We start from the raw sequence: 12,696 nt of genomic DNA on the forward strand, positions 1-12,696 counted from the left end.
TCAAGAATGGCAAATAATAATGAGTCAGCGATGGTACATAATATCAACGTTAATACTAAACAAATCGAAATTATGTTATAACTGAAATATTTTTTAATAATTAAATATCGAAAATTATTTTATTTATAGCATAATTTCGATTTGTTTAGTATTGACGGTGATATTAAGTACCATCGCTGATTATTATTTTGTCATTATTATTTACCATTTGTGTGTAATAAATCAGTCATAGTTTATAAATTACGTACATTTATTAAAAAGGATGTATAATATACACGGAGCAGAGTTAAGTTAAAGCAACACAAAACAGAGTGAATACATTATATTTTACACTCCATAATACTTTAAATAAAAAAATAATTAACATAAAACTAACTTAATTTTATATTCAGAAAGATATTAAGAAACTACAAAACTAGCAGCAGGTATATGGCACGCGTGTATCGTGTGTAATACTGATAATCCAGTGAGAGAAATACGTTTTCGAAAAAGAAATTCTCTTATTGGACCATCAACTGCGTTATATTTAACATGAGTATTAAGGTACAGTTAAACAATAACAATCTATACTTTCATAGCCTTCAATACGGCAATGTTAAAACAAATTCAAAGGCATAAATAAATATAAAAAGCGAGTTTAAATAAAGAAAAAGTGACGAAAGTCACTCTCTAAGGAGGGAGACAGACCGGAAATACTCTTAGCAGTACTCTTCGCTTTGACTAAATGTTTGCTGAACATCGCAAAACATTTCACGTTAAATGATTGTTCGCGCTAATGAATCAGCCAATTGAATAATGCATGCGATTTATAAACACATCTTGTCGCCTCTCCGTGAGTTATTTTTTTATTGTGAATACGTATGTGTGCAATAAGGAAATTACGTAATAATTGTTACAAATATGTAATAACATACACTTGTATTGTACATCTTCTAAAGCGAATATTTCTTTACATTCCAGAAATCGTGTGCCAACAAAAATTTCAACTTTTAGTAAAAAAAGTACCTATCTTCGCTGAAAACTTGCTTGCTCTTTTTCAAATTCTTGTATGATTATTTCACAAAAAATATTTTTTATTCTTTTTACTATACGTTCTCGAGTGGTAGAACGAGAATTTTTCGTGAAATAATCATACAAGAGTTAGAAGAAATGCAAGTTTTTTGCGAAGACTACCAGGCATGTCTGGATTAACATAGTGAAAATTTTGAACACTTACTGTAGTAATAAGAAAATTTGTTCCAAACTTGTATTCTGACTTATTTTGTTGATATATCCCGATAACAGTTAAATTTTCGAAAAATACTCTGATACAAAAATTATTAAGCCCATTGAGTACTATCGATAGAGTGACTAGAAAGTATCCCTTTCTATTAAAAACATTTTTTTTTATTGTTGGTGTGAAAAGTGGACACTCAAGGTTATTTAAAGTCATCAAAGTATGTGCCCTTACTTGCCCTACAATTTTGATAATAGCTGGTGTCTTCCCTTATCTCTAATCGTTTTCGAGAAAAACGTGGTAGACTTTCTATCAAACTCACTCTGTATTATAATTTTATATGAAAATTTTTGTCCCGGGAAGATTCATAGAGCTGATAAAAAAATTGAGTTTTTTATTTGTTTTTTATTTGTAACATTCCGTAAATATGCGTATATTTTTTTTTCCAGAAACGACTTTCAAAAGTCGATTTTTCAAGTTATTTTTTTTCATTCCATGTCATTTTCGTCAAGTTGTATTAAGTGAGTCTTTTTATCTATCTTGATGATAACCGACATTCATGTTTAAACTCGACGATAATTGCAGCTTAAAACGACTTTGACCATACTCAGATTAGCTCAATCGGCAATTAACTTAATCGGCACTTGCCAATTGAATTAATCGCTCAAAATAAAATTTTTGTATAGTTAATAATTTAATTTGAATATTTATTTTTTAAATTAAAATTCGAATACAGATACAATTGATAAAACCGGAACATATTATTGAAGTAATATTGAAAATTCTACACATAATAGAATAATATGCACGCCGCGTATAATGAGAAATAATTTTTTATGAAGTATCTCGCTATATTATCTACGTAATTTTTCTTTAACGCCTTCTCATCGGTAAGAAGACGATAAAATCTATTTTTAAGAGCGAGTGGAAGCTACTCGCTGTTTATAATTTCGGCCACACGTTGTGATGAATTCACAACGCGTCGTTCACGTGCGGCGAGATGTCGAAGATCATACGCTATTCCATATCACTGTTTTCACTCTATTTGGCATGCAGTGGTGCGAGTGAATCTTTGCGGAAAACACGTAGGTGTGAAACAGTTGTTTATCACGTGCTAATAGCTTCTAGTGCCCGATAAAATTAATAAATAACAACACAATTAAAAATCCTATCTTAATATGTGCTGCGTAACTAGTAAAACTCACAGCAGAGCTAGAATTTCGATAAATCAATTTCAAAAATTAGAAACATACATTAGATGATATCATTATTTGAATTAAGTCTTGTTTAAGTCTTGAATTAAGACTCATTCTTTTTCCTTTATATTTATTATATAGACAAGAAGTATAAGATTTGTGCATAATTAATAATATATATATGGTATATAAAATTATTAAATAATAATTCTGTTTGTTAAATTTAATGAAATCTGAAAATAAAATAATAGAAATAAAAATATAGAAAACAGATTAAACGTCTATTATATTCAATATAATATTTTATGATAAATTTTTCTGACTTCAAAATATGGAAAAGTTTGTAATCTCGAAGAGAGAATACAGTTTTGTCATAAAATTACATGTATAAAAATCGTTTTATAATCTATATATGTTTGACAAAGTTGCACGCACTTTCTTTGGCGCGTTCGCTAAAAAATACAGATTTATCTACAGACACATTGCAATTTTTAGCGACGATTGAGGCCAATGTCAGCAGCGACGATGTCACGAAAACGCAGCATACCACTTGCAAGATCGCAACGGAAGATGTGGTCGCGAATGCACGTGCCACTGTTACAACAGTACTCACTGGAGTATGTAAATCGAGTGAGTAAAAATCAAAATTGATAAAATACAATATATTGATAAAATTAAAATTATAATATAAATATTAGTATTGAATTAACTATAAATATTATAATATTAATATTATCTTGACACATATTAAAGAACGCTATAGCAATTATCTTTCAACGTACATAATATTTACAATAATATCTGCAATCAGTTAGAAGAGAATAAAAATGAAATCATTAGACAATAACTTAGGTATCTTTCTTCAAAAAAGTAATTCTGATCATTTAAATTTTATTAGAAGAAAACTTCTTACGCATCCAAGTGTCAATTCTTATGATTTTCCATTAATCGATGAATACGCATGCTTTTAGAGACGATAGACGAAAAATTCGCGAGTCTGGAGGAAAAGTTGAGCAAGGAATTTGCGGATGTTAAGTGGTTACTTTACAGCATTCTAGAGCAGCAACCGAATTATTTGAAAAGTGTAAGAAACGCTAATCTTCATGGAACGTTCAACGGTTATTTATCCCCGAGGCAAGATGAAATCGATAAATTCAACAATACCATGCAAAATTTGTCAGTATTGAACGGTTAGTGCAATCATTACGAAATAATCTAGCTGTGCTTTATGGATCAAAATATGTTACCTATAATATTCTTTGTGATATATAAAAATTTTTAAGTAATTTTTAGCGCGTATAGAAAAATGATTTATTAACGCAGTTTATAATAGCAGTAGACTCTAAAGTTAACTTTACGCTCTCAACTAAATATGGAGTTCTTCGTGCAACTGGTGGACTTGAAGTGCTCAAAACTTCGCAAGTGCCTCCGCTACTATACAACAGCCTATCTATTTTGCATGTATGAATGAGATTAGTAAACTTGCTAACGAAAGAACAATCTTGTAACAACTACAAGTGTTGTTAAGTTTCAATTAACTATACATCTGTACAATAACTGAAAAGAAACTTCTATTTTAATATTTTTATATTATAATTATTAACATATACGTGGTCTGTTTAAAAAGTAACGAGACTAAATTTTTTTTCTCAACAACTAGTAACACTGTCAAAACGGGACTGCAGTGGATCGAAAGCTACATTCATACTCTACTTTCAGTTAAAATTTCAAGTCGATAACATTAACACTTGTGATTCTACAATCATTTGTATAACAGTATGTTTGGGTGACGCGTCGAAAATGGAACACAAGAAAATTGAGCAGCGTTATGCGAAGTTTGACACGATAAATTCTTAGGCCAGTCATATTAGACATCGAATCTTCCAATTAATCTTCCCAGGTTGCAACCATCTTGAATCGCTTTGATTTGAGGTGCTATAAGTGGGATTTATTTTGCTTCGCAAAATTAATGCGCAATAAAAAGTTATTAACAATATTATCAACAAAAAACGCAATTTTTTTATTTTTTCTCAAATATCTCGAAAACTAAGCAAGATAGGGTAACTAACTATACGTATCTTTTTTGTAGAGCCTAAAATTATCTACAATAATGATCTGAACAACATTTATCGTCAAGTCAGTCGTTTAGCTTGCACGCGCCGTCAAAGTCCGAGACTCGGATCTCGAAAACCCTCGATTTCATCGTTTTTTTGATGTTGCGCCGGTGATTTTTTCCGTCATTTAAAATGGAATTAAAAATCCCCCAAAAATCACACATTTTCTGAAAACTACAAAGAATACTTCTCATAATGCAACCGATTTTTTAGACCCTTTTTCTTTAGTTTGTAACTATGTAAACAAAAAATTTTGATTTTTTGGAATAGTCTTAGTTTTTCGCCGTTTTCAGTCCTTAGAATTTATTTGAGACGAATTTTATCATATGCATCTTATTGTGGACAAAATTTGCAACAAAAAAGAACCTCTGTATTTTTTTCGTACGACAAACGCTGATTTTTTTATTAACGCGCAAAGTTATCCAATAGTGCGCACAGGTCGGATAACGCATGTTTTGCATTAAAATAATTATTTTTTATTAAAATTTACGTGATTTTTCGCATTATTATTGAACCATATTGCAAAGCCGTTTGTGTCTCCTTTAAAATTTTTTGAAAATAATGATATGTATGACACGACTTACATTGAAATTATATGTCCTCCTTCAAACCAAACAACTTTCGTCTAAAGCATTTTTTTCTAGAATCACAAATAAAAAAGTTTTTGGGGGTTGATTAAAATGGGACACTCTATGTGTATTATATGTGTGTATATATATATCAGTACAAAATTACCTTTTTCAAAAAAAAGGTAAAAAAGGCGCTAAGTACACGCGCAATGTATATTGTAAATCCAAAAATCTTAAATGGTAGTAGCTTTATTTCTCCCTAACAAAATAATTCACAAAATTGCGTTACCTAACTCAACCCAAGTGATATGTATTTCAAAAAAAGATGTGAAATCTTTAAATTGCGCCAATTGCAAAGAGAACATATATACTTTTAAAAATAATTGTTGCGCGACTACTTTAAAAAAATAAAACTCAAGTGGTACGTATCTTTATATTCCCATTCAAGGGTCTTCTCGTTTTAACTAAAGCTTTAATTTTTTTAAACAAAACTATAATATTACAAAGAATTATTTTAATCACAAAGAATTAAAGAGATAACAGTACAAAATAAAAATATTTAATTAAAATAAAATAAATAAATTTTTCTTGTAAAAAAACTTGGCGCTACACTCGACCTTGAAATTTAATAAAGTATTAAAATTTTGATTGAATTTAATAAAGCACAGAATTTTTGATTGAATAAAAAAGCAGCGCTAAGTTTTTTTACAAGAAAAATTTATTTATTTTATTGATGAAGCCTGATAAACGATAATAGATATTAGCGACGGGTATAAACAGGACGTAGGCTGATAAAAACTTTCAAGGTGCACACTCACATACTTAAAGAGATTATCTTTCTATATTTTTATGCACCAATGATTCTGTATATAAGCTGAGCGATCACTGAACTGATTCACTTTGAATTTCACTGAGCTGACTACAGGTGAGGATACGAAAGCTTCATCTCTATATAGTTTAAAAGTATTGTTCAACTTTCTCAATAGTTCTATATATACTTTATAAAACAGGAAATCTCTCAAGCAATAAATCGAAAATGGGAAAATTCATCGTGCTTCTTTGCTTTACGCTTCTCGCAATGACTTCGGTCATGACCTGCATGTGGGAAGGATGGAGTGTAAGTACCATTGCATGATATTATGTTTTGAACTGTAATATATGTCATATATGTGTGTATCTCCACATTTTTTATTAATTCATATATATTTGTTTCGTGAAAACCATTAAATTAATTAATATAACTTAATAGTATACTTTTTAAAAATATAATGGATTCTATATGTAATTTATAGAGATGACATAAATTGAAAATTTAACAAATGTAGTGAGATTTTTATACTTGTGATTGTTATTTATATTATATATTTATGTATATGTATATATATATATATACACAGTAAAATATATTGTTGTATAAAGTGTCACATTTTGAATATTTTAAGTAGTGAGTAATGACAAGATTTGAGTGTTGATTACAGGGAACAATTTTATAAATGTGTGGATAATACGGATTAAGTCAGAAGTGATGAAAGTGCATTGAGTTTAAGTCTAAATAATTAAATTATGTAATACGAAAGACATCGTGCAAGATAATAATCTCGCGTAATCTTTTTCAGTGCTTTCATCCCTCCACGGTAAAGTGTTGCACGGGACTTGTGTGTGATCCAAATTATTATCGTTGCGTCAAACCATGGAGATCCGCAGACCCAGCAGGCGCAGGAGTAGAATGGCCACAAAATAAACCTGCCCCTGCCTAATAATCATAAATGGTAGTTCGACCTGGACTTTGTTGCGTAGAACTATGATTTAATCTTGATTGATTTAAAAATATGTGAAAATTTACACGAAAATATACACTTGCTTAATAATTATTACCCAGCAATATACTCTTTATGTCTCAATGACTAAGAACCCTTCTTTACATCATCAACCAAATTGAAGTCGATTTGTTGAACAGCAAAAATAATTCATTTTATATGATAATATTTTTATAAAAATAAGAACGTACCCTGGTATTTATATTAGAAACAAGTATACATATACATGACGTAAATTATAAAATAAACAACCACGATAATCAACCCATGTAATAACCCATGTACGATGTCATTGTTGGTCAAAAACGGGATTCATGGCATCTTCATAATTTCACCATCATCTAAAAATGCCTTGTGCCCGGGATAGAATTTGATCTCTGTAAGTCTGTTTCAACTTCTTAAATGTTCCCATCGCATTGTCCTGGAGTTTGACATAGAATTTGGTCGCATAACGCTGCTCGATATTCTTATGTTCCAATTTTGTGACGCGTCACCCAAACATACTGTTAGGGCCAAAGCACATAACATGGCGTAGCGATATACGACGGTCGTAGTCTCCGACCTGCATGACAGATCAGGATACGCCAAAGCTTGTGCGTTACTTACGTCCACGACTACAACTTTCATATGTGCTTTGGCCCTTATACAAATGATTGTAGAATCACAAATGTTAATGTTATCGACTTGAAATTTTAACTGAAAGTAGAATATGAATGTAGCTTTCGATCCACTGCAGTTTCGTTTTGACAGTGTTACTAGTTGTTGAGAAAAAAAATTCAGTCTCATTACTTTTTAAACAGACCACGTATATTGGTTCTAAGAAACAATGTATCGCAGAACGCATTCTGAATCTCTTTCTTTAAAATTTTAATTTTAAATGAATTTCAAATAAATAATAAATACATCTGTAATAAATAATAATTTGTGTTGCAAATTTTAATAATTGCCATAAAATATATAGTTATCAAAATTTTAATTTAAGCTCTAAACAAACAAATAATTTTTGCGCAATTCGTTCGCGCTTCAAAGTTTAATACAAAAAATTAAATAATTTTCTTTTCAGTCGCTTACAATTCAAATTGTAATGTTATAATCCATTTTCTAGAAGCTAAGGCTACGCAAGATGTGACATTTTAACTTCGTATGTGTTATCGCATGTGCATGTGTGTGCGAGATTCTATTCTGGAATAATGAGACCCGAAATATTACGTGGATGACGCGTGTAGAAGTCTTACATTTCTTGCATAATATGCATTGTTATACTTATTCATAGCCTAAGCTAAGCATTTGTATGTAAGAGATCCATGGTTTTATGTAAATGGATTCTACACTGAGAAGGGAGGGAAGGTGAGAGTTCGCCTTGTCCATGGAATGACAAAGCTGAAGCTTAAGTCGGGATAAACACGATTGAAACAAAATGAATAGTGGAACGAAGTACCGAGATTTATTTCGAGTTGCGGTACATGATTAACTCCGTTGCGTTTGAATAGTAAAAGCTTCGTGTAATCCACTGAGAAACCGGTAAAACTTATAATACGACCGCTGTTAAATTTATAGTTATATTATTAAACTTTAATTTTATTAATGTATATATGCAATAAATTATCAAACATTATAATAAGTATGGCTATAAATCAATCAATTTTTATGTAAATAATTATTTACTTAAAATATTTTGTATCATTAATTTAATAATCTTTTAGTAAATTTATACATTAATCCTTTTTGGTAAAAATTTGATGGCAGGCTTATTTGAGCGAATATTTAATATTATAAATAGTTAACTTTTAAAGTAATTTTTAATTTAACATTATGTAATATCTTATAAATTTAACTGTTGACGCAAGATTTACTCCAAATTAATTAAAACACGAGATTTTATCGTTTGAAGCATACTTTGTTCTAATTTAATAATTTTCGATTCTTTAATTAGTCTGTTAATTAGAGTACTCGCCTCGTGTGATATCAAGAATAAAATTATCTAGATCCAATATCTGATAACTTAATTCACGAAAATCTCTATGTTTTTTTACATAAAAGATCACATAAAAATAATACGTCAACAGAAGGAAATAAATATGAGTTGAGAATTAAAATTTCAAATTAACAATCATCCATATTCCAGGTTCGATGAATGCGTTCGTCTATTACTGGCAGGTGAGGAACTTCAACGTGATGCTGGCAAGCTGGCAGACCGGCCGTTCGATGCGCAGCCCTACCTTCTACGCGGGTCGCAGCGGCTACGCCATGTATCTAAGAATCGCTCCGAAATATTTTCCCGACGGCACGGTTTTCGTAGGTGTTGGATTGACCCGCGGCCGTTACGATTCCGTTCTCGAGTGGCCGTTTCCTTACAGAATACGCCTCGAGGTACGCACAGGGACAATATGATCGAAACCACGTCGGACGATATCGGGGATAAGTCGATAACCCCCCTGAATAAAAGAAAATTTTACAGGGGGTCCTCGAATCATGGGTAATACAGTTGCGAAGTATAAAGGAGGGCCCGCGGGCGAGCAGGCGGCCCTTTAAAAGGGTGGAAAGGGAAACGTCGTATATCGAACCCTCGTCGCCGGCTACTTACGAAAATTTTTCGAGACGTTTTCAGAACAGAAGAACTTTCCTAACGCGATCAAATAATTTCAAACAAAGTTAGAAGGTTGCGACCTTGCGAATACGAATCCCTTGTTGCTTGCATTCCATTATAAAAAGGATAGATAAAATCAATAGAGTTATCTTATTCTTTTTATTTTACTTTATTATTCTTAGATAAATTTTATATACGCATAATCGGTTAAGAAATATCAGATAATTTAAATCCTTTAACAAATAGATTAATTTTTTCTATCTCGAGTTTTTATGTGTTATCTGTGATTTAAATTTTCGAATATTTTTCTGTTACACTTTTACACGAGAAGTTTATTATTCGGAATTAATGAAGTAAAAAGATGTTAAAGTTGATAAGTTATTAATAAATAAATATTAAGTTTACTAAATTAATTACACACTTTTTTATATTCACTTATTATTTCTTTTATAATAATAAAAAAATATACTGCCTTAACAATATAATTATGTTTCTTTATGCAAAGAAACAGGCAGAGATAATAGTTATTTTCCATGAAATTATTTCTTGATAAATCTGTTTTATCTAACTAGCTTTATATTATTATATTATATTATTAATAAAATGCAACATTAAATATTTATTTATGTATAAATAATTGTTATTGATGCGTCTTCGTAGGAATTAGATAATTCTTTGAAAGGCGTGCGTGAGGATCGACGGTCTCGAATTTGGGATCCGGCCACGCTTTGTACATTATAATCACTCACATATAATGCAATGCGTCAAAGTGAATACAGCTGTGAATGACCATGCGTGTCTCCACAAATGAACAATCCGTCATACTGACCTGTATACTGCACTGCAACACCCTCTACGTACCACGCTGATATTCACTGAATTCTCGAATTATACAGGCTGTTACGTTTTCACCGGATATGATATTAGAGAGACTTTAAATAAAGTAGAAATTTGTCTCAACAAACTATATACATATTCAATTTAAAGTTTAAAACTTTGGCAAACGGACCAACCTGTGGAAACCCTCCACCACCACCGCCGACTTTAATCGGCGGTCCTCTTTTCTTTCCATGTGTGCTTTTTTATTATTTATAATTTTTTCTTATCGTAGAAATTACATTTTAAAAATTTATTTTACATTAAATTTATTTTACATTAAAAAATAGAAAATGTACAGAATTGTTGTATATTTATATAAAATACAATAAATTTAAATATAATACGTTACAAAGAAATTCGAGATATTTATATATGTATACTTACATTTATATTACAAATACATACATTTGAGATATTTTACTAATGCCAGATTACACAAAGGCGTTCGAAATAAGTATAATAATATCAAAATTTACTACTTTTAAATCAGGAATTTGATTAATACAAAAACTGCAAAAAATAAAACATTAACTTTTTATTACTAAATGTTTTTATTATAGAAAAAAATCCGAGAAATTTCGCGGTTCAAGTCAACGATCAAATAAGAAATAACTAGACCACCAATTTTATCAGAGCAAGTCCTTCCGCCGATGACACGCCCGTCAGTTGCTGACGTAGAGAAGAACGACTCTTAAGATGGAAAGTGAGCTGAATATACCTTGATTTCTCGAGCCCAGAGAAATCAAAAGATCGAGAAAGAAAGTTTAATAATAACCCGTTGAATGTCAAGGGCCCCGCTGCAGGAAGGAATGAATCCCTGATCTTCCGGATTGCCCCCGATAGCGGTCATTTCAGCAACGAGTTAACGACAGTCGTTTTTTAAATCATTGCATCCTGACCGTATAACTACACTTAAAATATTCTTCCATTATTAAGGTGTATTTCTTTCTTATTATAATTAAAATATATATCCATTACGATATATATTTCTCTTATTAAAAAAATTTATAATAGAATAACTGATATCGAGAATTAGTTACAAACAAGTATATTTAATAACAAAATGCATGAAATATATGCATTTGGTAATTAATATGGATATTGTGGCAAAATCTTTAGAAATGGTTTTCTATGAGAAAAAATTGAAAAATAAAATATAGTTTTGTAACTACATTATATCATAAAATGTAGCGTGATTGTATTCTGCAACATTTTTTGTTTTCTTCTCTTTCTAAATGTATTCTTTATTTTTTTGTCTCTCTCTTTTTTATTCTTTTTCCTTTTTTCTCTTTTTCTTTTTTCTTTTTATTTTATAAACAGTTATTTTATCCATATCTACTTTAATGTCTTTTCATCAGCAAAACAGAAGCATGACTGATATTAGCGTTAATGTAAGAATATTTTATTAAGAAGAATAAAATCTTTTCTTATATATATATATATATATATAATTCTAATTAATTTCGCGAATTGATGTCGCGTACTCATGCCGAAACCACTGCTTTCGAGGATCCGAGATATAAGAAAACCAGAGATTAATTCTGGTTCCACAACAGGGGTCTTCGATTTTCAACGGGGCAACGAACTAATAACTTTCCATATTAAAAATCGTTACGACTCTCCGTCGCGCCGGTACGAACTTATTTCTTAACGGTCACCTGACGCGAGGAACAGCGAAAAAGCCCGAAATAGCGATCGTATTCAACCACATGGAAATGCGGTATATAACATCGTAAAATATCGAATATTTAATAAAATCAAAGTAAAATTTATAAACAAATTCTTCAAAATATGTAATTTTCAATTAATAACGAATTACAATAATTAAAATTACAAAATTAATATTACATTTTTTTAAATTCTTACGAATTTCGTATCTCATAATTTTGAAAAATATAATCGTAATTTTATAATTTTAATTTTCAGATAAATGCCAAATTTTGCAAGCAAGAAGCTATTATTTGAGCGTTGATTTAAACTTTCACATTTATGTGAAATTTATAATAATTAACAATAATTTTTAAAATGTGAAATTCTATAGTTAAAGAATAAACACCGTTATATTATCTTAATCGTCTTCTGTCGATTTCGTATAATATATTTGGCATTAGTATCATACAATTTCAAAGGACCACGCACTAATTATATGAAAAAAGTGGCCACCGTTAAAATCGACGAAAACTACGGAAAACTGTAGTTTGTGTGATGCCGGCGATAAAAAGTTCAAATCCGCACAACCCTCAAAATATGCTAATTTTTAAGCTACGAGCCTATAAAGGTAATATTGGTGGTATAAAACGTACACATATTATACATAG

General features: G+C 30.3%; 1 protein-coding gene and 1 long non-coding RNA gene across 2 annotated transcripts in view; both read left to right on the forward strand.

Moving 5' to 3' along the window:
• The first annotated feature begins 2,252 nt into the window (after window positions 1-2,252).
• Window positions 2,253-12,696, forward strand: part of LOC112461158 (TNF receptor-associated factor 6-A-like) — a 33,000-nt gene continuing 22,556 nt past the window's right edge. Inside the window, exons 1-5 of the mRNA XM_025026301.1 lie at window positions 2,253-2,301; window positions 2,908-3,042; window positions 3,386-3,602; window positions 9,038-9,282; window positions 10,160-10,229. Coding sequence (XP_024882069.1) covers window positions 2,923-3,042; window positions 3,386-3,602; window positions 9,038-9,282; window positions 10,160-10,229 — 652 coding nt within the window. The 5' untranslated portion in view covers window positions 2,253-2,301; window positions 2,908-2,922. The remainder of the gene's footprint in view (window positions 2,302-2,907; window positions 3,043-3,385; window positions 3,603-9,037; window positions 9,283-10,159; window positions 10,230-12,696) is intronic.
• Window positions 5,945-6,969, forward strand: LOC112461160. Its single transcript, XR_003041523.1, has 3 exons — window positions 5,945-6,020; window positions 6,106-6,212; window positions 6,712-6,969. It is a non-coding gene; the product is annotated as an uncharacterized LOC112461160 (long non-coding RNA).

The sequence above is a fragment of the Temnothorax curvispinosus genome, unplaced genomic scaffold (genome assembly GCF_003070985.1).
Source record: "Temnothorax curvispinosus isolate PA1 unplaced genomic scaffold, ASM307098v1 QBEX01011098.1, whole genome shotgun sequence".
Taxonomy (NCBI): domain Eukaryota; kingdom Metazoa; phylum Arthropoda; class Insecta; order Hymenoptera; family Formicidae; genus Temnothorax; species Temnothorax curvispinosus.